This window comes from Bufo bufo, chromosome 3 (assembly GCF_905171765.1).
Source record: "Bufo bufo chromosome 3, aBufBuf1.1, whole genome shotgun sequence".
NCBI lineage: Eukaryota > Metazoa > Chordata > Amphibia > Anura > Bufonidae > Bufo > Bufo bufo.
This window is the reverse complement of record NC_053391.1, coordinates 479,641,301-479,668,582: the sequence shown is the minus strand read 5'-3', so window position 1 is coordinate 479,668,582 and position 27,282 is coordinate 479,641,301. Positions and strand designations below refer to the sequence as shown.

At 43.2% G+C, this 27,282-nt stretch overlaps 1 protein-coding gene across 1 annotated transcript in view; it reads left to right on the top strand.

Annotated features, from left to right (window-relative positions):
• Window positions 1-27,282, top strand: part of TPP2 (tripeptidyl peptidase 2) — an 89,159-nt gene that overhangs the window by 28,608 nt on the left and 33,269 nt on the right. The window contains 12 exon segments of the mRNA XM_040425252.1: window positions 1,045-1,202; window positions 2,616-2,692; window positions 4,694-4,739; window positions 4,741-4,798; window positions 4,975-5,129; window positions 7,493-7,609; window positions 7,931-8,031; window positions 13,959-14,055; window positions 15,071-15,208; window positions 16,850-17,094; window positions 17,249-17,327; window positions 25,068-25,106. Of these exon segments, the coding sequence (XP_040281186.1) occupies window positions 1,045-1,202; window positions 2,616-2,692; window positions 4,694-4,739; window positions 4,741-4,798; window positions 4,975-5,129; window positions 7,493-7,609; window positions 7,931-8,031; window positions 13,959-14,055; window positions 15,071-15,208; window positions 16,850-17,094; window positions 17,249-17,327; window positions 25,068-25,106 (1,310 nt within the window).

Genomic DNA, 27,282 nt, shown 5'->3' with positions numbered 1-27,282 from the left:
AGTGAAAAACTCATTGCATCCGCACTTGTTTCCGGATGCGATGCGTCTTTCACTGGAGCCCCATTCACTTCTATGGGGCCAGGGCTGCGTGAAAAATGCAGGATATAGAACATGCTGCGTTTTTCACGCAACACAGAACTAATGCGTGAAAAAAAAAAAACGCTCATGTACACAGACCCATTGAAATGAATGGGTCAGGCATCAGTGCGGGTGCTATGCGCTCACGTCACACATTGCACCCACGTGGAAAACTCGCTCGTGTGAAAGGGGCCTTAAGATCCTACATACACAGAGGGTGGTCCCACCAATCATTTCCTCTGGTGGGCTCAAGGGACTTCTGTATAACACTGTGTACCCAAAATATTTTAATGATGTTTAAGAATCAGCCTGACACACTGTGGCGCTATAAGCATCCTTGCGATCTCCTTCAACTTTGCCATTGTTTTCCATGTCAAAAATGACGCATGTATTTTTTGGATACATATACTGTGAAATGTAACAATTTCTCCCTATTGGCATCGACTTGTAGCGTGCTGTGAGTTTAAAGAGGTCTTTTTATCTGTTTTACTTATAGGCGCTAAATACCTATACTTGCCGCCACCATTTATTTTTTATTTACTTTTTTAAACCGCCCCTCTGCCCCGCTGCGCCCTTTTGAAGTCTCGCTCTCAGTATGTAAATACTGAGCATCGGTACAGGGAGGAGGAGACGCCAGGGTTTCTCAATGGGCGTCTCCTTCTTCCTGGCTGTGCCATAGTCCAATCACAGGGGAGAGCGTCACAGCCAGGGAGAAGGAGATGCCCATTGAGAAACCCTGGCGTCTCCTCCTCCCTGTACCAATGCTCAGTGTTGGCATACTGAGCGCGAGAACTTCAGGAGGGCATAGGGGCAATGTTTTAAATAAAAGAATTTAAAAAAAATGGGTTGCAGAGGGGCTGTACAGGTATTTAGCTCCTATAAGTAAAACGGATGAAAGGTCCTCTTTAATTTCTGACTTTCTGTATACTTGTTTCAAAAGATAAATCAATGATTATTGATTGACAGATACCTCTGAAAGGATTGCCCTCCAACTTCACTTGGCACTTGTCTCAAGCGCTTCCTGGCTTCAGTATCCCAGTCACTTGGAGCTAATGAACCAGTGTAGACATATAAATGTCCGTGTGGATCCTCGTGGTTTACGTGAAGGAGTGCATTACACAGAGGTAAAAACTCACTCTCCTCTTTTATATACACTGGGTAAGTGTAGGGTTGAGTCTTCTGTGATGACTAGAAGTGGATGGTCGGGTTTACGGTGTTGGCTGGGTATGTAAAAGGTGGGTCTGGATCTGTAGCTAGTGAAGTGAACATTATTCTACTGAAAAGGAGAAGGAACACCGCCTCAAGTGGTGTGTAGAACTGTTTATTTGTGCACATTTACAGTACTCTTCTAGCTTTCTCAAAGGAGACCCGTCCAGCACTCGGCAAATAAAAACCATAACCTCTTTATTCCAAAAAAGTTTAATCACTCTAGTGGGCATCTTGTAGGACCGTTCAGTAGTCGACTCGTTTGATCGTCCAGCGGTCCTAGTCATATCTAAGTATGCTTGACGATTGAACCACGTCAACTATTGAGCTGTCCTACAAAATGCCATTGGAGTGACTTTAATTTTCTTCGGATAAAGATATTATGGTTTTAATTTGAGTGCTTGACGTCTATTCTTTGGAAGTATCTGGCTGCTGGAGGCTTGTTCATGCGTCGTTATAAGACCATTATTTGGCTTGGCTGGCATGAGTTTAATTAATCTTATTTCACTGACTTATATAGTGCTGACATTCTGCAGCCCTTTACAGACATCATCATTGCTTTCCATCCCCAGTGCAGCTGATAAGTTCCCTATCGGTATGTCTTTGGAATGACATACAATCTCCATGCAGATGTTGTCCTTTGTCAGAGTGTAGGAACCCAGCACTGAGTCACTATTGCTGCCCTTTAAATGCTTTTTCGGGCTCCTTCATTGCTCAGTTACGAATTGGGGAAGAAAATATCAAGGCCTGCTTTATTGGATGTTTAAAGGGTTGTTCGGGTTCAGAGCTGAACCCGGACATATCCCCCTTTTCACCCAGACAGCCCCTCTGATATGAACATCGGAGCATTCTATGCTCTCCCCTTGCCCTGCACTGTATCGCGCAGGGGCAAGGGCTCTTTGTTTTATATATTTTTTTACTTCTGCGTAGCAGTGTTCCCGATATATGTCACCGGTACTGATGGGTGGGCTTTAGCGCTGCCCATTGCTGTTTTACAGTCTATGGGCAGCGTTAAAGCCGCCCTTTAGTGGCGGTGACGTCACCAGCCTTGCTGCTAGCAAAAGCCTCCGCCATAGCAGAGAGCTAATGAAAAAAAGCCCTTTCCCTGCTCATATCAGAGGGGATGCCTGGGTGAAAAAGGGGTTTTTAGGGGTGTATCTGTGCAAACAGTTGGAGGGAGGTTTCTGGTGACAGATTACATTTAAGAGAAAACGGAAACTGTCATTTTTTTACTTGATTTGTGCTTATGAAGTTTTTAATGTTGTGTGTTGGGTATTCAGTATGATGCGGATTAGCATATATAAGGTTTTTACTTATTTTCTTTTTTACAGATTTGTGGTCATGATGTATCTGCTCCTAATTCCGGTCCATTATTCCGAGTTCCTGTAACTGTTATTATTCCAGCAAAGTGAGTGGTATTCACCTAGATTCATAGGGTTTATGCTTATATAGATTGTCCACATACTGGATAAAGTAGCCCAGATTCAAATATGGCTGGCCTTTCCATAAAGGGAGTCTGCCACCAGGAAATTCCTCTGCTAAACCAGGCACAATGCCTTGTAGGGAGATAGCTCTGCTGAATGTAATGATACCTACCACTTGCTTCTATGTGGTGAAAAAGTACTTTTACTACATATGCTAATAAGCAGTTAAGTGCACCCATGGCGGACCCACCACCCTCCTGCTTCCTCTGCCAGCCTCTCCTTCCTGCCATTGGAGGACCAGGTTCCTGCATAGTCCTCTGGGGCTGGCAGAGGTGCACAGTGGCCTGGCCCTTTTTGCACTTAGAGGACCTTTCACTTGTAGAAACTATGTGAACTGAGTATGCTGCCATGTAGAGCGGCGCCCGGGGATCTCACTGCACTTACTTTTATTCCCGGGCGCCGCTCCGTTCTCCCATTATGCCCTCCGGTACCTTTGCTCCTTAAGTTATAGTAGGCGGGTCTTCCCTTGTCCTGTGGGCGTCTCCTTCTCCTAGGCTGCAGGACAAGGGAAGACCCGCCTACTATAACTTAGTGAGCGGAGATACCGGAGGGCATAACGGGAGAACGGAGCGCCACCCGGGCATAATAGTAAGTGCAGTGAGATCCCCGGGCGCCGCTCTACATGGCAGCATACTCTGTTCACAATGTTTTTACAAGTGAAAGGTCCTCTTTAACTACTCATTTGCATATGGATTAAAGCAATGGATTACTAAATGAAAGTTATCCTTGCATTCAGTTGACCTAGCTCTACAAGGCATTCTGCCTGGTTTAACAGTGTATTTCCTGGTGACAGACTCCTTTTAAACAGTAACAGAACTTTTCTTTTTAAACTTTGGATATGTCATGGCGACATATTGTTTGGAGGGCCCGGCACTGAGACCCTGAACGATTGTTAGAATGAGTGACAAGAGTACAGCTGAGCACTCGGCAGGGAACTGAAGATGGGTTCGTAGATATTCTGTTCAGCCTGCACTGAATTTATAAATCCACGGATCCATTGTCAGTGGGGACATACGTTAACGGGAGCAGTGGAGGGCGTCCTTTATTCCGTTGGATTTTATAAATCGGTGCTGGACTTCTTCATTCTTGGATCAGACTGTCAAGCACGATTAACCTTCTGGACTAAGTGAGCTGGAGTTTCCTACTCTGTTGAGCCTGTCTTCACTTCTGTGCTATGCAGTGCTCAGGGCTTCTAACTCCTCCTGAGTGCTGCGACCCTCCCCCCCCTAACGATCAAAACCTTTGTGAGTTAGCTGTGACATATCAAGTGTGTAAAAAAAAAAAAAAAAAAGTGCAGATACTCTTGATACTCAAAGGGGTTATCTGACCCCTGAAATGCCCCCACATATGCCTGGGCCCCTCGCACACAATGTACATAAACTCGCCCCTGGCACTCGCGCTGCTTCTGATACCGGTACGGCCGCTGCTGCATCCCCCAGTCTCGTGGATGAAAACTTCCGGCGTCGGGTGGTGGTGGGGCAGCCAATAGCAGGCGGCGACAGGACGAGTCTCCCTAGCGTCACCTACGATTGCTAGGGAGGCTCATCCCAGTCACCCCCTGCTATTGGCGTACACCCCCCACCCTGATGCCGGATGTTTTCATCCATGCGACAGGGGGGATGTAGCAGCGGCCGTACCGGTATCAGAAGCAGCGCGGGTGCCAGGGGGCGAGGTAAGTACATTGTGTGTGAGGAGCCCAGGCATATGGGGGAAGGGGGGGGGGGGGGCATTTCAGGGGTTAATTATACTGATCTTGTATTGGGGTCTTTACTTCTCTGCCTTTATATTATCTGGAACAAGTACTGTACCTGAAATATAATTTGTGCAAGTATTTGAGATCTTAGCTGTTTTTGTATTCTGTACAATTATCATTCTCATTGTGCCTCGGTGGATCAGTATTTTTTCTTTTTTCATATTTCTCTCAGACTCGGTGATTCTACATATGACATGGAGTGCAAAGATATTCATTTCAAAATCGGGACAAATTAAGCGCCATTTTATTGAAGTTCCTCAAGGTGCTACATGGGCTGGTAAGTTGACATACATGTAAAATGTGTCTTTATGTCTTGTACATGGAGGAGGTAATCTGTTGGGGATGTTTGAAAGTTTTTTTTTTTTGTTTTTTTTTCTATTTTTCTAGAAATGTTTCATGTATTCCTTTTGCCTTTCCCAACCCCCCTTTTTCTTTCTTTCTTCCCTTTACCAGAGGTTACAGTGAACTCTCGCTCTGCAGATGTTGCTTCTAAGTTTGTTCTTCATGCGGTTCAGCTAGTGAAGCAAAAAGCTTACAGAAGTCATGAGTTTTACAAATTTACATCTTTGCCTGAGAATGGGTCAGTGACTGAAGCATTTCCTGTGCTGGTAAGTCATAGGGGAAGACTTATCAAATTGGTGTAAATTAGAACTGACTTAGGTGCCCATAGCAACCAATCAGATTCCTTCTTTCATTTTATCACAGCTCCTTAGGAAAATGAAAGGTGGAATCTGATTGGTTGCTATGGGCAACTAAGCCAGTTCTACTTTACACCAGTTTGATAAATGCCCCCAAACTTGATTTGTTTCATTTTTGTGCTTTAGTTGCTGCAGGCTACTACTCTAAAATGCAATGAACTTTCCAAAGGTTTCATCATAATTTTACCATTACATTAACTGTAGAGTTTCTCCATATATCCCATCTGGACAACATCCTTCTATATTGACCTCACAGAAATGAGTTGTCCACTTGGGATTCCCATCTAAGAGTCAGGGCGCAGAGTGATGGTGTAGAGTAGATTTCACTCTGGCATACTTTAATGCAACTACAATAGCTGATTATCAGTGGCAGAGAACCTGGACCCATGGTGCTCAAGTTAATTGTTGGTAGAGTTATTTAATAGTATGTGTGTGTGTGTGTGTAATAAATATATATATATATATATATATATATATATATATATATTATATATATATATATATATATATATATATATATATTAATATACGCTCATGACAAATATATTATATATAAAGAGGACCTTTCACTAGAATAAAACCTCTAAACTAACTATACAGACATGTAGAGCGGCGCCCAGGGATCTCCCTGCACTTACTATTATCCCCGGGCGCCGCTCCGTTCGCCCGGTATAGCCTCCGGTATCTTCATAGTTAGGCTCCACCCAGGGGAACCTGCCGCCGTCTCTTTCTCCCATGCTGTAGCGCTGGCCAATCGCAGCGCTCAGCTTTTTTTTTCTGGGCTATGAGCTGGCGCTGCGATTGGCCAGCCACTACAGCATGGGAGAAAGACGGCGGCAGTTTCCCCTGGGTGGAGCCTAACTATGAAGATACCGGAGGCTATACGGGCGAACGGAGCGGCGCCCGGGGATAATAGTAAGTGCAGGGAGATCCCTGGGCGCTGCTCTACATGTCTGTATAGTAGTTTAGATGTTTTATTCTAGTGAAAGGTCCTCTTTAAAGCGTACCTAAATTTTCAAAAATAATGTTTGCATAATGGCTGTACTTTTTTTTTTTTTTTTTAAAGCCACATCATTCCCTGTTTCAGCTGCACAAATAGATGCATTTCACTCAGAAGCAGGGGAGTCTCTCTTCTTTGGAACTCTGCCAGTACCATACTGTTGTGATGTCCTTTCCCTTTCTTCCCACTATGTATGTTTTCAGCTCCAGAGCTCACAGAACAGACAAGGAGGGATAAATCACACTTGGGGCTCATGCACAAGACCGTATGCCCTCCGAGACATACGGTCCGTGAGCGGGCCATATGTCCCGGAGCGGTATACATCGTGCGCACGGGAGTACACCGCATCATAGGTTACTATGATGCTGTGCACATCGGGCCGCCCGCGGGGCTATTGTCCTGCACTCATAATATCATGAGTAAAGAAGAATAGTCTGACGGGCGGCCCAATGTGCACAGCATCATAGTAACCTATGATCCTGTGTACTCCCGTGCACACGATGTATGCCGCTCATGGACTGTATATCTCGGAGGGCATATGGTCATGTGCATGAGCCCTTACAGACACACAGGAGGCTCCTGTTATGTCTAGAAGCTGTGTTGAAACAGTTGACATGCCTTAACTTTTGACACACCCCAACTTCCTCGCAGCTGTCTTCTGTTTCTCAGGAACTGATCTTGCCAAACAGCAGGCAAGAGAACGACAACTAGTGGCCATGCCTTTTACATCCGGTGGATGCAGGCAGATTTTTTAAAAAATAAAATAATTCAGAAATTTGCTAGTACATCATTCTCTACTGAAGGAAATGCAATTTTATGAAAGTACAGTCACTCTTTAATCTACACGTATTTTTTTTGTCAATTTAAAAGGGAATTTATTTAATGGGTAGGGTAAGGTTTCCTGAAAGGTGGGGTTTAACTTATATCAAATTACTTACACAAGTTGATATAAATTATATAGATCTTCCTCCAGAGTGACAAGGGAGGAGCATACAGAGCTTTTTCTGTGTATAGTCTTATCTAGACTTAGCAGTACTGTAGAACTGCCCCATAAATAGCTTGTTCTCAGCTGACTCTGTCCCAGTCTACACAGCAAAGCTGACAAATGAGCTAAATTTGTCTAGTGGGAAGTGTCAAAAACTGAAACATTTTCTGTGTTTTTTTTATTTGGATAGTTACATTAAAATGCCAAATGTGTAAAACAAAAATGTTTATAATAAAACCTTATTTAAATATTAATTTCTGATGATCCTTTCTTTTTGTTTGACTGCAGGGGGGCAAGACCATAGAATTTTGCATTGCACGTTGGTGGGCAAGTCTCAGTGATGTCCGTATTGACTATTCAGTTTCCTTTCATGGAGTTGTTTGTGGACTGACCCAGCTCAATATTGTAAGTTTGGATTTAATTAGTACTTTAGTGCTAGATGTTGAGCAGTAAGTCTAGTTCCTAAAATTGCAGTGTTTTAAATAGACAGATAAAAGTATTAAATTTGCAGTTGTTTAGCTCAATTTCAAGAAAATGAGCACATTTTAAAATGAAAGTTATCGCATGAAACCAATGTCTGAAGTTGAATTAATAGAGTAAAACCTACAACTGAGCCAATCACTGGCAGCAAATGGTGATTAGTGAGGAAGTGTAATTAGTTTTTTCAGCATTGAAAACCTGTTTCTATAAAAAAAAATATATATAATACTTTGCTTTTGTTACCAGCATGCATCTGAAGGGGTTTCTCGTTTTGATGTGGTTTCTACATTAAAGTATGAAGATCTCTCTCCCAGCATAAGTTTAAAGAATTGGGTGCAAACTGTAAGGTAGAGTATGCCATTTAAAATACATTACAAAATATTAATAATACACTAATGTAGATTTATACATATTCATATACCACAGACTTTGTAACAAAAAATTATAGTATAACCTGGGTAAGTCAACAGATTTGGACTAAACGTGGTGTCCGTCATGAGACCCCTGGTATACGGTTTACACTGTTCAGGTACTATTAGTAGATTATTGAGGAGCAGAGCAGTATTTCTATCTAACATGATAGTCTGTCAGTCTATCTATATACAGCAGTGTTTCATCTCATCCTCTGTCGGGCCTTGTTCACACTTCAGTGATTTCCATCAGTTATTATGAGCCAAAACCAGGTGCGGGTCAAAACCACAGAACAGGTGCAGAACTTTCCATAATACCTGATCTCTGTGTAGGCTTCACTTCTGGTTTTGGTTTACAGATTACTGATGGAAATAACTGACCAAACACTGAAGTGTGAACGAGGCCTCTGTGTATATACAGCAGTCTCTCATCTCATCCCGTGTCAGTCTATATACAGCAGCGTCTCATCTCCTCCTCTGTCAGTATATATACAGCAGTGTCTCATCTCATCCCCTGTCAGTCTATATACAGCAGCGTCTCATCTCATCCCCTGTGTATATACAGCAGCGTCTCATCTCCTCCCCTGTCAGTCTATATACAGCAGTGTCTCATCTCATCCCTGTCAGTCTATATACAGCAGTGTCTCCTCTCCTCCTCTGTGTATATACAGCAGCGTCTCATCTCATCCCCTGTCAGTCTATATACAGCAGCGTCTCATCTCATCCCCTGTGTATATACAGCAGCGTCTCATCTCCTCCCCTGTCAGTCTATATACAGCAGCGTCTCATCTCATCCCCTGTCAGTCTGTATACAGCAGTGTCTCATCTCATCCCCTGTGTATATACAGCAGTGTCTCCTCTCCTCCTCTGTCAGTCTATATACAGCAGCGTCTCATCTCATCCTCTGTCAGTCTATATACAGCAGCGTCTCATCTCATCCCCTGTCAGTCTATATACAGCAGTGTCTCATCTCATCCTCTCAGTCTATATACAGCAGTGTCTCATCTCATCCTCTGTCAGTCTATATACAGCAGTGTCTCCTCTCCTCCTCTGTGTATATACAGCAGTGTCTCATCTCATCCCCTGACAGTCTATATACAGCAGTCTCATCTCATCCCCTGTGTATATACAGCAGTGTCTCATCTCCTCCTCTGTCAGTCTATATACAGCAGTGTCTCCTCTCCTCCTCTGTGTATATACAGCAGTCTCTCATCTCATCCCGTGTCAGTCTATATACAGCAGTGTCTCATCTCATCCCCTGTCAGTCTATATACAGCAGTGTCTCATCTCATCCCCTGTGTATATACAGCAGTGTCTCATCTCCTCCTCTGTCAGTCTATATACAGCAGTGTCTCCTCTCCTCCTCTGTGTATATACAGCAGCGTCTCATCTCATCCCCTGTCAGTCTGTATACAGCAGTGTCTCATCTCATCCCCTGTCAGTCTATATACAGCAGTGTCTCCTCTCCTCCTCTGTCAGTCTATATACAGCAGCGTCTCATCTCATCCCCTTTGTATATACAGCAGTGTCTCATCTCATCCCCTGTGTATATACAGCAGTGTCTCATCTCATCCCCTGTGTATATACAGCAGTGTCTCCTCTCATCCTCTGTCAGTCTATATACAGCAGTGTCTCATCTCCTCCTGTGTCAGTCTATATACAGCAGCGTCTCATCTCATCCCCTTTGTATATACAGCAGTGTCTCCTCTCCTCCTCTGTCAGTCTATATACAGCAGTGTCTCATCTCATCTCCTGTGTATATACAGCAGTGTCTCCTCTCCTCCTCTGTCAGTCTATATACAGCAGTGTCTCCTCTCCTCCTCTGTCAGTCTATATACAGCAGCGTCTCATCTCATCCCCTGTCAGTCTATATACAGCAGCGTCTCATCTCCTCCCCTGTCAGTCTATATACAGCAGCGTCTTATCTCCTCCCCTGTCAGTCTATATACAGCAGTGTCTCATCTCATCCTCTGTCAGTCTATATACAGCAGTGTCTCATCTCATCCCCTGTGTATATACAGCAGCGTCTCATCTCATTCCCTGTCAGTCTATATACAGCAGCGTCTCATCTCATCCCCTGTGTATATACAGCAGCGTCTCATCTCATTCCCTGTCAGTCTATATACAGCAGTGTCTCATCTCCTCCTCTCAGTCTATATACAGCAGTGTCTCATCTCATCCTCTGTGTGTATATACAGCAGCGTCTCATCTCATCCTCTGTCAGTCTATATACAGCAGTGTCTCATCTCATCCCCTGTGTATATACAGCAGCGTCTCATCTCATTCCCTGTCAGTCTATACAGGGAGTGCAGAATTATTAGGCAAGTTGTATTTTTGAGGATTAATTTTATTATTGAACAACAACCATGTTCTCAATGAACCCAAAAAACTCATTAATATCAAAGCTGAATATTTTTAGAAGTAGTTTTTAGTTTGTTTTTAGTTTTAGCTATTTTAGGGGGATATCTGTGTGTGCAGGTGACTTACTGTGCATAATTATTAGGCAACTTAACAAAAAACAAATATATACCCATTTCAATTATTTATTTTTACCAGTGAAACCAATATAACATCTCAACATTCACAAATATACATTTCTGACATTCAAAAACAAAACAAAAACAAATCACTGACCAATATAGCCACCTTTCTTTGCAAGGACACTCAAAAGCCTGCCATCCATGGATTCTGTCAGTGTTTTGATCTGTTCACCATCAACATTGCGTGCAGCAGCAACCACAGCCTCCCAGACACTGTTCAGAGAGGTGTACTGTTTTCCCTCCTTGTAAATCTCACATTTGATGATGGACCACAGGTTCTCAATGGGGTTCAGATCAGGTGAACAAGGAGGCCATGTCATTAGATTTTCTTCTTTTATACCCTTTCTTGCCAGCCACGCTGTGGAGTACTTGGACGCGTGTGATGGAGCATTGTCCTGCATGAAAATCATGTTTTTCTTGAAGGATGCAGACTTCTTCCTGTACCACTGCTTGAAGAAGGTGTCTTCCAGAAACTGGCAGTAGGACTGGGAGTTGAGCTTGACTCCATCCTCAACCCGAAAAGGCCCCACAAGCTCATCTTTGATGATACCAGCCCAAACCAGTACTCCACCTCCACCTTGCTGGCGTCTGAGTCGGACTGGAGCTCTCTGCCCTTTACCAATCCAGCCACGGGCCCATCAAGACTCACTCTCATTTCATCAGTCCATAAAACCTTAGAAAAATCAGTCTTGAGATATTTCTTGGCCCAGTCTTGACGTTTCAGCTTGTGTGTCTTGTTCAGTGGTGGTCGTCTTTCAGCCTTTCTTACCTTGGCCATGTCTCTGAGTATTGCACACCTTGTGCTTTTGGGCACTCCAGTGATGTTGCAGCTCTGAAATATGGCCAAACTGGTGGCAAGTGGCATCTTGGCAGCTGCATGCTTGACTTTTCTCAGTTCATGGGCAGTTATTTTGCGCCTTGGTTTTTCCACACGCTTCTTGCGACCCTGTTGACTATTTTGAATGAAACGCTTGATTGTTCAATGATCACGCTTCAGAAGCTTTGCAATTTAAGAGTGTTGCATCCCTCTGCAAGATATCTCACTATTTTTGACTTTTCTGAGCCTGTCAAGTCCTTCTTTTGACCCATTTTGCCTAAGGAAAGGAAGTTGCCTAATAATTATGCACACCTAATATAGGGTGTTGATGTCATTAGACCACACCCCTTCTCATTACAGAGATGCACATCACCTAATATGCTTAATTGGTAGTAGGCTTTCGAGCCTATACAGCTTGGAGTAAGACAACATGCATAAAGAGGATGATGTGGTCAAAATACTCATTTGCCTAATAATTCTGCGCGCAGTGTATACAGCAGCGTCTCATCTCATCTCATCCTCTGTCAGTCTATATACAGCAGTGTCTCATCTCATCCCCTGTCAGTCAATATACAGCAGTGTCTCATCTCCTCCTCTGTCAGTCTATATACAGCAGCGTCTCATCTCCTCCTCTGTCAGTCTATATACAGCAGTGTCTCATCTCCTCCTCTGTCAGTCTATATACAGCAGTGTCTCATCTCATCCCCTGTCAGTCTATATACAGCAGTGTCTCATCTCATCCTCTGTCAGTCAATATACAGCAGTGTCTCATCTCCTCCTCTGTCAGTCTATATACAGCAGTGTCTCATCTCATCCCCTGTCAGTCTATATACAGCAGTGTCTCATCTCATCCTCTGTCAGTCTATATACAGCAGTGTCTCATCTCATCCCCTGTGTATATACAGCAGTGTCTCATCTCCTCCTCTGTCAGTCTATATACAGCAGTGTCTCATCTCCTCCTCTGTCAGTCTATATACAGCAGTGTCTCATCTCCTCCTCTGTCAGTCTATATACAGCAGTGTCTCATCTCCTCCTCTGTCAGTCTATATACAGCAGCGTCTCATCTCCTCCTCTGTCAGTCTATATACAGCAGCGTCTCATCTCATCCTCTGTCTATATACAGCAGTGTCTCATCTCCTCCTCTGTCAGTCTATATACAGCAGTGTCTCATCTCCTCCTCTGTCAGTCTATATATATACAGCAGCGTCTCATCTCATCCTCTCAGTCTATATACAGCAGTGTCTCATCTCATCCTCTCAGTCTATATACAGCAGTGTCTCATCTCATCCCCTGTGTATATACAGCAGCGTCTCATCTCCTCCTCTGTCAGTCTATATACAGCAGCGTCTCATCTCCTCCTCTGTCAGTCTATATACAGCAGTGTCTCATCTCCTCCTCTGTCAGTCTATATACAGCAGTGTCTCATCTCCTCCTCTGTCAGTCTATATACAGCAGTGTCTCATCTCCTCCTCTGTCAGTCTATATACAGCAGTGTCTCATCTCCTCCTCTGTCAGTCTATATACAGCAGCGTCTCATCTCCTCCTCTGTCAGTCTATATACAGCAGCGTCTCATCTCATCCTCTGTCTATATACAGCAGTGTCTCATCTCCTCCTCTGTCAGTCTATATACAGCAGTGTCTCATCTCCTCCTCTGTCAGTCTATATACAGCAGCGTCTCATCTCATCCTCTCAGTCTATATACAGCAGTGTCTCATCTCATCCTCTGTCAGTCTATATACAGCAGCGTCTCATCTCATCCTCTGTCTATATACAGCAGTGTCTCATCTCCTCCTCTGTCAGTCTATATACAGCAGTGTCTCATCTCATCCTCTGTCAGTCTATATACAGCAGTGTCTCATCTCATCCCCTGTCAGTCTATATACAGCAGTGTCTCATCTCATCCCCTGTCAGTCTATATACAGCAGCGTCTCATCTCATCCTCTGTCAGTCTATATACAGCAGTGTCTCATCTCATCCCCTGTCAGTCTATATACAGCAGTGTCTCATCTCATCCCCTGTCAGTCTATATACAGCAGCGTCTCATCTCATCCTCTGTCAGTCTATATACAGCAGTGTCTCATCTCCTCCTCTGTCAGTCTATATACAGCAGCGTCTCATCTCCTCCTCTGTCAGTCTATATACAGCAGCGTCTCATCTCATCCCCTGTCAGTCTATATACAGCAGTGTCTCATCTCATCCCCTGTCAGTCTATATACAGCAGTGTCTCATCTCATCCCCTGTGTATATACAGCAGTGTCTCATCTCCTCCTCTGTCAGTCTATATACAGCAGTGTCTCATCTCCTCTGTCAGTCTATATACAGCAGTGTCTCATCTCCTCCTCTGTCAGTCTATATACAGCAGTGTCTCATCTCATTATGAGAAATCTGTGATACAGTATTCTTTGTAACATTAGGGGTTTATATTTTGCTAGTTTCACTAGCTGTATATGAATAGCTAAATTGCTTGCATCATTGTTTGCATATTAATAGCCTGTTGTATCGGCAGGCCTGTCAGTGCCAAGACCAAACCTCTGGGTGCCCGTGATGTTTTGCCAAATAACCGCCAATTATATGAAATTGTATTGACGTATAACTTCCATCAGGTGAGTTTTACCTCATTGAATTGGCTTTTTTTATTTTTTGCTCGTGTTGTTGTGAATGAGTAGATTTCTCTTTTATTAGATCTTCCCATGTATTGTAGGGAATTGCATTTACAGCTCTGTTCCGATATTATGTGAAGTGTTCCCATGGGCATTTTTACCCCTTTCCTGTGGCTGCTCTTCCATGTTTTCCTTAAAGGGGGTTTTCCCATCACAGACAATGGGGGCATATCTCTAGGATATGTCCCCATTGTCTGATAGGTGTGGGTCCCACTTCTGGCACCCTACTCCGAGAACGGATCTGGAAACTGAGGTGGAGGGCGCATACGCAGCTACCCTTCATTCATTTCTATGGGGATGCCGAAAATAGCTGTACGCTGGCTCGGCTGTTTCTGTCTGCCCCATAGAAATGAATGGGAGTGGTGGTCGCACAAGCGCGGTGCCATCCCATTCACTTGTATGTGGAGAGTGCTTGGCAGTGGCAGGACTCTGGGAAACCCTGCTCTCCCCGCTCCGTTCTCAGCGTAGGTGCCCCCAATGTCTGTGATGGGAATATTCCTTTAATAGAATACCTTTGTCATTTACAGCACCTGGATTTTGCTAATATACAGAGAGGTGCTTTTGCGATAGCTGTAAGCACATTGCAGCTGTCTCCTCCCTCCATTGAACTTTTACCACAAAGGGGTCAATGTAATCCGCTGTATATGTACAGCCAGTACTCTGCTGCACACGGAAGGATTGGAGTTTTCTGCTTATCTGCATCCCCTGTGACAGGATTCAAATAATTAGAACTACACAGAAAAAAAGTTTTTTTATTTTTAAGTGTTTTTATTGTTCAAAATTAGTAAAACCTAAAAAAACCTATGCATGTATGTTGCTTTAATCACTAAACCACAGAATAAAGCCTCTCACAAAACCTGTTTTTCTGTACACTATATGTACCCCCAAAACTAATGCCTTTAAAATAATCTAACAATGCAATATCAAAATGCTTTTTTTTTTTTCTTTCCTCTTAAAGCCTAAATGTGGAGAAGTGACACCCAGCTGCCCGTTACTCTGTGAGCTATTGTATGAATCTGAATATGACAGCCAGCTCTGGATCATTTATGACCAGAACAAAAGACAAATGGGTTCAGGAGATGCCTACCCCCATCAGGTACGGTAGTGTCTTAAAATGTGACTTTGTGCCCTCTAGGCAAAACCCTGAAAAATAAATATCTTTGAGTTGTGTGGAACTTGAGATGCTAACTATTCCGTGGACAGTGCCATTGACTAGATCATAAATATTCCAACTTGATAGAATTAGTGCCGATATATTGCTAGGATGCAGAACCTTAAAGGCTCAGCTACCCATTTTTTTCCTCCTTAAAGGGTTTGTGCCACGACACATATTCAACTTTTTTTTTTTTAAACCAAAACCAGCACCTGGATTCTGTAATTCCATGTAATTAAAAATGTAGTATAGCCAGTGAGCTATTCAACAAAATGTATCTGTATAGCGCCACCTGCTGTTTGTTCTTTTTCCTTTATTTGTTGTCCATGTCACTGAGCTTGTCAAACGTGCTCAGTTTCAACCTTCAACTGCCAGCAACCCAGCAGCAGAAAGGACACGTCCCCTGAGGTTCCAGGCAGAAGAGAATCTAGCTGAGTAATAGGAGCAGGGAATGTGTGTGTGGTACAGGACTGGTTCTAGGTTTGAAAATGTATTGTCATGTACTGTATGATGTCTGATTTCATTTTTTTTCCATCCATCATGGCACAACCCCTTTAAATCTGGGCAGCTTGTAGTTCAGTACATAAACTGAGGTTGTGAATTCCCCATCTGTGCACAGCTGACCGGAGTGTCTGCAGCAGGCACATTCTTATATGGAAATGTTACAGCTTTTCACGGCAGATTTCCCCTTTTGCCATGAATACTGAAAATCCACATCACAAAAAGGCTGCTTTGTGGACCTTTCCTAAAAGTTGTCAAAATGTGCATTGGCCAGGGGCACGGCTTGATTTCTCAAGATAAGCAAATCTTTCAACGGCTGTACTTTTCTAATTTTGCAACTAGGGATGAGCGGATCAACTTCGGATGAAACATCAGAAGTCGATTCGCATACAACTTCGTTCCAATACTGTACGGAGCAGGAGTGCCGTACCGTATTAGAATGTATTGGCTCAGATGAGCCGAAGTTATTGCTTCACGAAGACTCGTGAGACTTCGCGTAATAACTTCATTAATTTGTACTGTAAAAAAAACATTTCCCGAACTCTGCTTTAGTTCTAAGTGGTCCCTTGGAACCAAACCCGAGTTCGGGAAATGGTTTTCTACTGTACAAATTAATTTATGAAGTTATTAACCGAAGTCTCGCGAGTCTTCGCGAAGCAATAACTTCGGCTCATCGGAGCCAATACATTCTACAGTATTGGAACGAAGTTTTATGTTCCACCCGAAGTCGATTCGCTCATCCCCATTTGCAACCTGTTATCCTATTTTAAGCATATATAAATGAAATGTTGTGCAGCTTCAATTCCTTTGCATTCAGTGAGTGAGAGCGCCAGCTACACACAGAGGTTGTAAACCAGTACAGGGCCGAGAAGTATCCCCAGTCTATGCAGTGACCTCTGGGGCCTGTGCTATATTGAAAACGTATAGAATGGTTTTAGCGATGCGCTCTGTCCCCTTGGGATCCCACTCTGCGTGGCTGTGAGGAGGTGCGGGCAGCAGTTCTCCTCCCGCTCGGGATCCTGATGCATTGCACCGTGGTCATTTTTCATCAAGATTAATGTTCTTTATTGTTCTTCTTCTCAGTACTCTGTGAAGCTCGAGAAGGGAGACTACACAATAAGGATGCAAGTTCGTCACGAGCAATTTAACGAGCTGGAACGTTTGAAAGACCTTCCCTTTGTGATATCTCACAGAATGTCCAACACTTTGAGTCTGGATATATATGAAAGTCACAGCATGGCCCTCTTAGGGAAGAAAAAGGCAAACACCATCACAATACCGCCAAAGCACAGCCAGCCATTCTTTGTTACAATGCTACCCGATGATAAGTAAGCAACTAGTGAATGTGTAGTGAGGGTTATTGTGTGTGGAGCGTGAATAATGCCTGGACTTGGTTTTACAAGTATATGTGGGTTTGACAGTGAATTAGTATTTTACGTTCTTTTGAGAATCGCTTTGTCTTTCTATGATTGTGTTTAACAGAGTACCTAAAGGTGCTGGTCCAGGCTGCTATCTGAGTGGCACGCTGACGTTGTCCAAGACCGAACTAGGCAAGAAAGCTGTAAGTATCTTCTAATTGTCTTGGTTGTATGTATATAGATTTTGTCCTTGAATACTGTGTTCTGGCGGAGGAACAGACTGCTGGAATTCACTGTATCCAGCATACATTCCGGCTTTGTGTCGAACATAAAAAACGACATGCAGCATTTTTTTTTTGTCTGGCCGAAAGCCGGCATATATGCCTGAATGCGGCCGGACCCCATTACAGTGAATTGGGGGTCTGACGGTGCACATTGGTATCCTGCTATGCCGGGTACAGTGACCTCCTCCGCCGGAGTCTAAAGAGCATATGTGAACTCGTGCATTTAGACCAGACACTTGTATTAATCTGCCCATCTTGTCAGGTTGTCTTTCATTATCATAGTTCAACTCCCCAAAAAACGACTTGTTTTTGGAGAGGTTAATGGCAAGTGCTCAGTATTTTTGATATGCACTATACGGGCTTATTCAGAGGAGCAATTTTAAACTCCTCCACAGTCCAGACTGTAAACGCGGATGAATTATTTATAAGTAGTGCACGTGGATGATGTCCATGTATAGCCCGTTTTTCTCTGTCTACTTTCACACTCGCGTTTTGGCTTTCCGTTTGTGAGATCCGTTCAGGGCTCTCACAAGCGGTCCAAAACGGAGCAGTTTTTTCCCCTAATGCATTGTGAATGGATAAGGATCCGCTCAGAATGCATCAGTTTGCCTCTGTTCAGTCTCCATTCCGCGTTTAGGTGTCCATCTGATGAAACTGAGCCAAACAGATCCGTCCTTGCACACAATGGAAGTCAATGGGGACGGATCAATTTTCACTGACACAATCAGGCACTATAGAAAACGGATCCGTCCTCCATTGACTTTCAATGGTGTTCAAGACAGATCAGTCTTGGCTATGTTAAAGATAAGATAATACAAACGGATCCGCTCTGAATGGATCCGTCCATGACAGATCCACACAAAACGCAAGTGTGAAAGTACTGTAGCCTTAGACACATTCCCTTGAGTGAATAAGCCATGTGGGAATATCCGTGCTGGGTGGTTCATGCTGCAAGCTTCCTTGCCACAGACCTTTGGTCCATGCCGGAAAACTGCACATGAGGCCGGTCTTGAACCGGTTTATCTAGGTTGTTCGGTAATATTGTAATACTGGGATATTGCTACTTGTGGAATTTGTTGTAAGTTCATGCCATTTAAAAGTCCACTCTGGGTGAAAATTGCCGTCGTCAATGCTATGAAATTGGTGACAATACAAGATAGAAAATCCATACCTTTTAAAACTGATACCTGGAAGAGAAATCTCTTATATAATTTTTTTTAAAGGGGTTGTCTCACTACAGCAAATGGCTTTTATCATATAGAGCAAGTTAGTGCAATGCACTTACTAATGTGTTGTTATTACCCATATTGCTTCCTTTCCTGGCTTGATTCATTTTTCTATCATTGTATACACTGGTCGTGCTTACACGCTGTAGTAAAAAGCGCTGGCCTCTCTAGTAGCTGGAACCACCGGAGCACGCATGCGCAGCAGCTCCTGGCTTGTTTCTCCGCTGCAGCAGTGGTCATAACCCCTGGAAACGAGCAGTGTATAATGTGACTGAAAATGAATCCAGCCAGCAAAGGAAGCAATATGAAGAATCACAATACATTAGTAAGTGCCTTGTATTAACTTTCTCTACATGATAAATGCCATTTGACAAAGTGAGACAACCCCTTTAAGGATTCTCCGGCTTTTGCAGACCCCTCTCAAATAACTTTGAATGGAATTTATTTATGCGGCATGCTCATTTCTCTGAACAGTCTATTTATTTTATTTTTTTCTGGTTTCTTGGCCATTTCTAGGGACATTTTATAGCAGTAGAATAGAATTCCTGGAGATATTTATAGTGAAGTTTATACATCTTATGATTATATTTAGAGATGAGCAAATTGATTCTAACAAATTAGATTATTCAAAACCAGCTTTGTGGAACACCAAATGGCTGGACTGCTGCGCAAGAGATGTAGTGTCCAAGCTAAGGAGCTCTGTAGCTAAGTGTCTTCAACTAGATCAGGAGAATGGGGTTCCTTGACCCATTTGGCACTCCAAAAAGGAGTATGCAAGTTAGGCTTCTCCTTTGTAGCTTATCCGTAAAATGCTAGGCTCTGACCACAGCACCTATAATCTTCAATAGAGGGAGCCATGTGCATGTACAATCTTCTCTGTTGTGCTGATTGGGGAGAAAGAGACCCCAATTCTCCTGATGGGTGGGAATTTTGGGAGTGAAACCTGCTCTTTTGGCATTGCCTTAATTATGTCAGATGGTAATGCCCCTTTAAGTTTTGTTGTAGCCCTTGGAAGTTGGTGTTTGGTGTCACGATGTGGCCCTCCGACCAGGAAGGGCAATATTGTGAGCTACAGTAATGCTTTCTTGTGATTGCCTTCCAACTATTCCTTGTAGTTAGGCCCCATTCAAAGGACCATGTCCGTTTTGCTGACCGCAAACCACGAATCCACAAAACATAGACACTGACTGTGTGCACCCTGCGTCGTCTTAGTGTGGACCCATTAATGCAGGGTGCACACGGTCGCTGTCTGTTTTGCGGGTTTGTGGTATGCAAAACGGACACGTTCAAGTGAATGGGGCCCAACTACATGGAATAGTTGGAAGGTAATCACAAGACAGCATTACTCTACCTAATTCTCTAATCCAGTGCATTCTTAATGAGGGTTCTCCATGTCTCCGCACACTTTTGGTGTTCTATGTATGCAGGGGATTAACACCTAGATAAATGACTTCACATTATTGACCCTGAATATTATTTGCCCGTGGACGAATGGGGCAGATGTGTCAATGCACTTATGGCTCTAGAATTTATGCCAACTTTTCCGACACATTCTACATTAGTGGACGAGGCATCGGTCGCACTGAACAGACTCCTTTATTTGGTGGAAAGTAATAAAAATTCCCTGGCGTTCCAGTTCATTCACAGGACATGTAGAAGAATCTGGCGCCCCATTCATGGGCCAGTACTAATGAATCTCCCTCGCCATGTGGAGGTCAGCCTCTAATTAAAAAAACAAACCTCTTACATGGGCTGATTTATGACAACATATTGTACAGTTATGTTCTCAGATCTGCACCCTGGAGCCAGTTTTCCTTCTAACTGCAAAGTATACTTTCTAAATTATGGCCTCTGGTTGGTATGGGCAGCAATGCCAGTTTATACTGGTTGGCCGATTCCATGCTGAAAAGCCGGCGAAATCCACCTCCCATTGATTTCAATGGGAGGCTGCGCTGCTGTTTGTGCGGCGACCATGACCAAGAAGGGGAATATGCATTCTCCGTGCAGTGTCTGGACAGACGCTGCTGGAAGCCGTGTTGGGTGTCCTTTTTACAGTTTTACTGAATTCAGTGGGGCTAAACCATGAGCGGGTCTGCGCAATTCAAATTAAGACTGCCTCTAGTAGTACATAGCCGATTTAGACGTTGCAATATCTGCTGTGTGAACAGGGCCTTTGACAATTCTGATAAATGAGTCTCAAGGGGGAGAATTATCAAGACTGGCCAGTTTATGGCATAGATGAAAGTAAATCTGGTGGGCTGTAAAGCCTCCACCCCGTCCGCTAATCCCCCTCCTCCTTTTCTTGCCACTTTAGAGAAGCACTAAATCTTCCCCCTAAGTGTTATGGGGAAATTGTCAAATGCATTTTTGAACTTTAGGAATAATGTAGGTTGGTCACTCGCCAGGCTTCTTCTTCTTAGGCTACTTTTCCGGTATTTAGATCCACCATGTTACAGATAATGCAACCGGATCCGTTCATACCGGATGCAGACGGTTGTATTATCAGTAACGGAAGCGTTTTTGCTGAACCTTGCCGGATCCAGTAAAAACGCTAGTGTGAAAGTATCCTTAGACTGTTTCTTACAATGAGTGTGACATACTCCTTGGATGTAATCCATCTGGTCTTGATGCTTTGATTATATTTAGGCTGGGTTCACACCATATTTGACCATGCTGATAGTACAGTCGTGGCCAAAAGTTTTGATAATTACATAAATATTGGAAAAGTTGCTACTTAAGTTTTTATAATAGCAATTTGCATATACTCCAGAATGTTATGAAGAGTGATCAGATGAATTGCATAGTCCTTCTTTGCCATGAAAATTAACTTGATCCCAAAAAAAACCTTTCCACTGCATTTCATTGCTGTCATTAAAGGACCTGCTGAGATCATTTCAGTAATCGTCTTGTTAACTCAGGTGAGAATGTTGACGAGCACAAGGCTGGAGATCATTATGTCAGGCTGATTGGGTTAAAATGGCAGACTTGACATGTTAAAAGGAGGGTGATGCTTGAAATCATTGTTCTTCCATTGTTAACCATGGTGACCTGCAAAGAAATGCGTGCAGCCATCATTGCGTTGCATAAAAATGGCTTCACAGGCAAGGATATTGTGGCTACTAAGATTGCACCTCAATCAACAATTTATAGGATCATCAAGAACTTCAAGGAAAGAGGTTCAATTCTTGTTAAGAAGGCTTCAGGGCGTCCAAGAAAGTCCAGCAAGCGCCAGGATCATCTCCTAAAGAGGATTCAGCTGTGGGATCGGAGTGCCACCAGTGCAGAGCTTGCTCAGGAATGGCAGCAGGCAGGTGTGAGCGCATCTGCACGCACAGTGAGGCGAAGACTTTTGGAAGATGGCCTGGTGTCAAGAAGGGCAGCAAAGAAGCCACTTCTCTCCAAAAAAACCCATCAGGGACAGATTGATCTTCTGCAGAAAGTATGGTGAATGGACTGCTGAGGACTGGGGAAAAGTCATATTCTCCGATGAAGCCTCTTTCCGATTGTTTGGGGCATCTGGAAAAAGGCTTGTCCGGAGAAGAAAAGGTGAGCGCTACCATCAGTCCTGTGTCATGCCAACAGTAAAGCATCCTGAGACCATTCATGTGTGGGGTTGCTTCTCATCCAAGGGAGTGGGCTCACTCACAATTTTGCCCAAAAACACAGCCATGAATAAAGAATGGTACCAAAACACCCTCCAACAGCAACTTCTTCCAACAATCCAACAACAGTTTGGTGAAGAACAATGCATTTTCCAGCACGATGGAGCACCGTGCCATAAGGCAAAAGTGATAACTAAGTGGCTCGGGGACCAAAACGTTGACATTTTGGGTACATGGCCTGGAAACTCCCCAGATCTTAATCCCATTGATAACTTGTGGTCAATCCTCAAGAGGCGGGTGGACAAACAAAAACCCACTAATTCTGACAAACTCCAAGAAGTGATTATGAAAGAATGGGTTGCTATCAGTCAGGAATTAGCCCAGAAGTTGATTGAAAAAGAAGGGCCAACACTGCAAATACTGACTCTTTGCATAAATGTCATGTAATTGTCGATAAAAGCCTTTGAAACGTATGAAGTGCGTGTAATTATATTTCACTACATCACAGAAACAACTGAAACAAAGATCTAAAAGCAGTTTAGCAGCAAACTTTGTGAAAACTAATATTTGTCATTCTCAAAACTTTTGGCCACGACTGTATATGTCTGTGGGGATAATGGAAATTAATGGCAGGGAGTTAAACCCAATATGATCAAGTAATGAAATTGTATGTCGCAGAGGACCTTCACCAGTGTAACACGTAACGTTTAATAATGGTAGCTAAAAATACCCCAAATATTGTGAATTAAAGTAATCAAATCGGTCAATATGGCATGCAGAGGCTTAAAGGGGTTGTCTTCTTTTGTAATATTCATGATGGCGAATAGGACGGAGCTGTCCCATTGAAGTGAATGGGGACGGCAGAGCTGTAATTACACTGCTCGCTTCTGCAATGTCGACAGTGAGCAGGTAAACCGTGAAGAGAACTTGGCGCTCATATGAACGCTGCATTCTCTTCAAACAGCTGATAAACGAGAGTGTCAGCAGTTGGACCCCCGCTGATCTGATATTAATGACCTATCCTGAGGATAAGTGGACAGCCCAATGTGAAGTCTGTAACAATACCCCCATCTATCATGCCATTTATAATATCGGTGTCTAATATGGCTTATGGTCCCTTTGGTACCCTCAGAAGCCTGGGCCTGGGTGAGCTTGCTACCTCTGCAGACTGCCCCACCCATCACCGTAACTGGTAGGCCTGTGTACAGTTTAGTAAGGGGTATGGGTTAAAATGGAAATCCTTTGATAAGATGGATAGATAAGTCAAGACCTGTTACGACGAAATTTCTGTAACGCCACTTACTTTAATTGAGCATTGTAACAATTCATGTACCAATTTGCACTATTTTTGGCTTTATTCTGCCGTGGTGACCTTAGGCTACTTTCACACTGGCGTTTTGGCTTTCCGTTTGTGAGATCCGTTCAGGGCTCTCACAATCGGTCCAAAACGGACCAGTTTTGCCCTAATGCATTCTGAATGGAAAAGGATCCGCTCAGAATGCATCCGTTTGCCTCAGTTCCGCCTCCATTCCGCTTGCAGTGTTTTGGTGTCTATCTGACGAAACTGAGCCAAACGGATCCGTCCTGACACACAATGTAAGTCAATGGGGACGGATCAGTTTTCTATGACACAATCTGGCACAATAGAAAACAAATCCGTCCTCCATTGACTTTCAATGGTGTTCAAGACGGATCCGTCTTGGCTATGTTAAAGATAATACAAATGGATCCATTCTGAAGGGATGTATGCGGTTGTATTATCTGAACGGATCCATCTGTGCAGATCCATGGCGGATCCGCACCAAACGCGAGTGTGAAAGTAGCCTTATGCACCGACACCATGAGTTTATTTCCTCTGTTGCGCTGTTTATTTTACCGTACTTTGAAAACAATAAACTACAGACTTGGCCTCTTAGACTCTTTTACAGTAGCTCTATAGTGTCTTGTGCAAAGATCTTGACTGTTCAGGCAAGAAAATATTGTTGAATTATAAATAATAGGAGGCTTCTTTTTAATTTTTTTTTAAACAATTTAAAACTTGGGTACTAAAACACATTTTGAATGAGACCCAAAAAGTACTTTTTTTTTTTTTGTTTTTTTTGTTTTTTTGGTGTGCGTGTAATTATGACATATAATGCTGGTGTCCCAACCTGGTCTCTAGGGTCAGTGGTGAAACTGATATGTTTTTGAGATTAGTGGGGGTTCTAGTTGGTTTTTCCACATCATTCTGACTTGAGTTACTGAGATTTGTTTTTCTGTTGGACCATCTAATTAATGTTAGGTATAATTTGTGTACACATTCACACTGTAACGTACACCTCAGAAAGCTTATTAAAGAAAGTCTTCCAGCAGTTGTGACCATGCTAAACTGCTGCCAGCATTAGGTTGGTGCTGGGGAGAGCAGGACAAACCTACCTTTTGTGGATCCTGTATCATCAGGAGTAGTGTGAATAGGAACTTTTGCTCTGCCCAGTACTACTCCTGTAAGTGCACTGGAGATAGAGCTTCAGTCACAGCTGTGGTGGTCTCTTGGTTGGATGCTACAGCTGTCACTCATAGGGTAGGGTTTGTAAAAAAGCTCAATGCATAGAGTACTTCATAGAGAAGGGCCTTCAGTGCACTCGCAGGAGCAGCATGTGGCAGATTAAAAGTTTATATTCCCACTACTATTCACAAAAGGTGTTTGTACTACTCTCCTTGGCCCCTGCCTAGTGCTGCCAGACTTTTAGCATGGTTAAATCTGCGGACAGGCTCTCTTTTAAGGAGAGAGAAGGTTTTTCCGTTCCTTGACGAGTGCATGTATTCTTACAGTATGTTGTTCTAACTCCCAGGGGCAGTCTGCAGCAAAGCGACAAGGAAAATTTAAAAAGGTACTGATGTTAGTTACTATAACTTCATAATGTTGCATATACTGTTGTTCTGGGTCTATCACTGAAACAGAGGATGTGTGGAACAAATGTGCTTCTATATCTTCCTACTGTACGATGGAAACATGACTAGATTCTTCTAGAAAGTACCACATGGCAGTTCCTTATAAACAAAATAGCACTTGCTAACTTTTTCCACTTTTATAGCAATGAAAATAATTTTTTTGGGCCGTCCAGGTGTGGTTTATAAACTAGTCTATCATATTGTCGGATGAAAGATTCACTTGGTGTATGTTGTGTTTTGATGATCATTTTATGATGTATTGGTGTTTTTCTGTTTGTCCTTTTCATTCAAAAATCCAAATAACATTGACCCCTTTCCATTCACTAATATTATGTTACAGTGCACTGGTAGTTAAAGCTCTGTGCAGTAATAGTACGTCATGGCGATGAGCCGCTCCATTGCTTCCATGTGCCAGCTGTATTATACGACAGGCACCTGGCTCTCACTGCTGGGATTGGAGATGACTCCGATCCTTACATTATAACTCCTCAGATGCCAGTCAGTGGCGACTGCAGCATTTGAGTCGTTACGCAGAGGGAGGGAGTTCCCTCATAGGCACGCCATAAGCAGTCGAGGAGTGCTGAATACTTTGTTGGCATGGCAGCTGGGGGCCTTCTGAAAAGGCCCCAGGCCGGCCATGTCCCAGTAGCTATTACATTCTGCTTCCAGCAGAATCACTGTCCACTGTACCAGAGTATTACAGTATACAGTGCAAGCGAGCAAAAGATCCCAGGTTCAAGAAAAAGATGCAAAAAAAAATTAAAATAAATAAAAGTTGAAGAAAGTGTACAAGTAAACATAAATGGTATCTGTGTCGGCAAAAAGCTAATTTATTAAAATAATCTCATTATTTAACCTGCATGGTGAAAGTTGTAGAAAAAAATCCCCACTGCAATTTCAAAATTATCATTTTTTGTCACCTCTCCTCCTTCAAAAAATTCATAAAAAAATTATCAAAAGGTCCCCCATATCCCAAAATGATATCAATAAGGACTATAGCTTGCCCTTTAAAAAAAATCTCTGTTGGTAGAAACTTGATCCACAAAATTAAGTTAATATAATTATTACCGCACCGTGAGCACCATAAAGACGAAACCCTAAAAATGAGTTGCATCTACCTCAAAATGGTGCCGTTAGAAAATATACCTGCCATAAAACAAGCCTTCATACAGCTATGTCGACAGGGCAGGCCCATCTGGGACATTGATGGCATATCGCTAAGATATGCCATCAATGTCAGATAGGTACGGGTCATACTTCTGGGACCCACTCCTATCTCCAGAAAGGAACCCCCGAAGTGAACAGAGAGCGACTGTGCATGCATGGCCCACCTCTGTTCACCATTATCGGAGTTGTGAAAATAGCTGAGCCCTGGTAGTCCTATAGCAGTGAATACAGAGGTGGCTGCACTTGCTGGGTGTGCGCTCCATTCTCTGCTGTGGGACTTCCAAAAATAGCCTAGTGCGTTCGCTCGGCTGTTTTCAGAACTCCCATAGCAATGAATAGAATGCACGCTGTGCATGCGCCTGGCTCTCCTTCACTTCATAGGCCCTGTTCTGTAGATGGGAGCAGGTCCCAGAGTTGGGACCCTTGCCTATCTGACATTGATAGCGATACACCATCAATGTCCCAGATAGGCCAACACCTTTAATACCAAACCAGGCATCACCCTTAAGATGTTAAAGGGAATCCAATATTCCAATAGGATCTGAGGTTAAGGAGTTAAAAAAATCCGTCTTCAGTAAATGAGTGAACTGCTTCTGAACTTTTCAGAGTTCTTATCATTGCTAGGATTGAGTAGTTGAAAACATGTAAGCAGTTCACTCATTCATTGAAGATGTATTTTTTTAAATTCCTGTGAAAAAAAAAAAGTTGCAGTAAGGACTGATCCTGTGCACCGGTTTTGGAAGGTTTGCGAATGGGGTGTGCTGACTGCAATGATTTGCATTCAAAATAGTTTGTACTATGGTGGCGCCCTAGCATTCATAGTATGGATTGCTGACCAAACTGGAACCAGATTCAATAGTAAAGTGAGAGATTTACACCTCGTTGTAGATCAATTGTTTACTCTTTAAGATGGTGGGTACTGAATGAGAATATATTTCCTGTAGTATT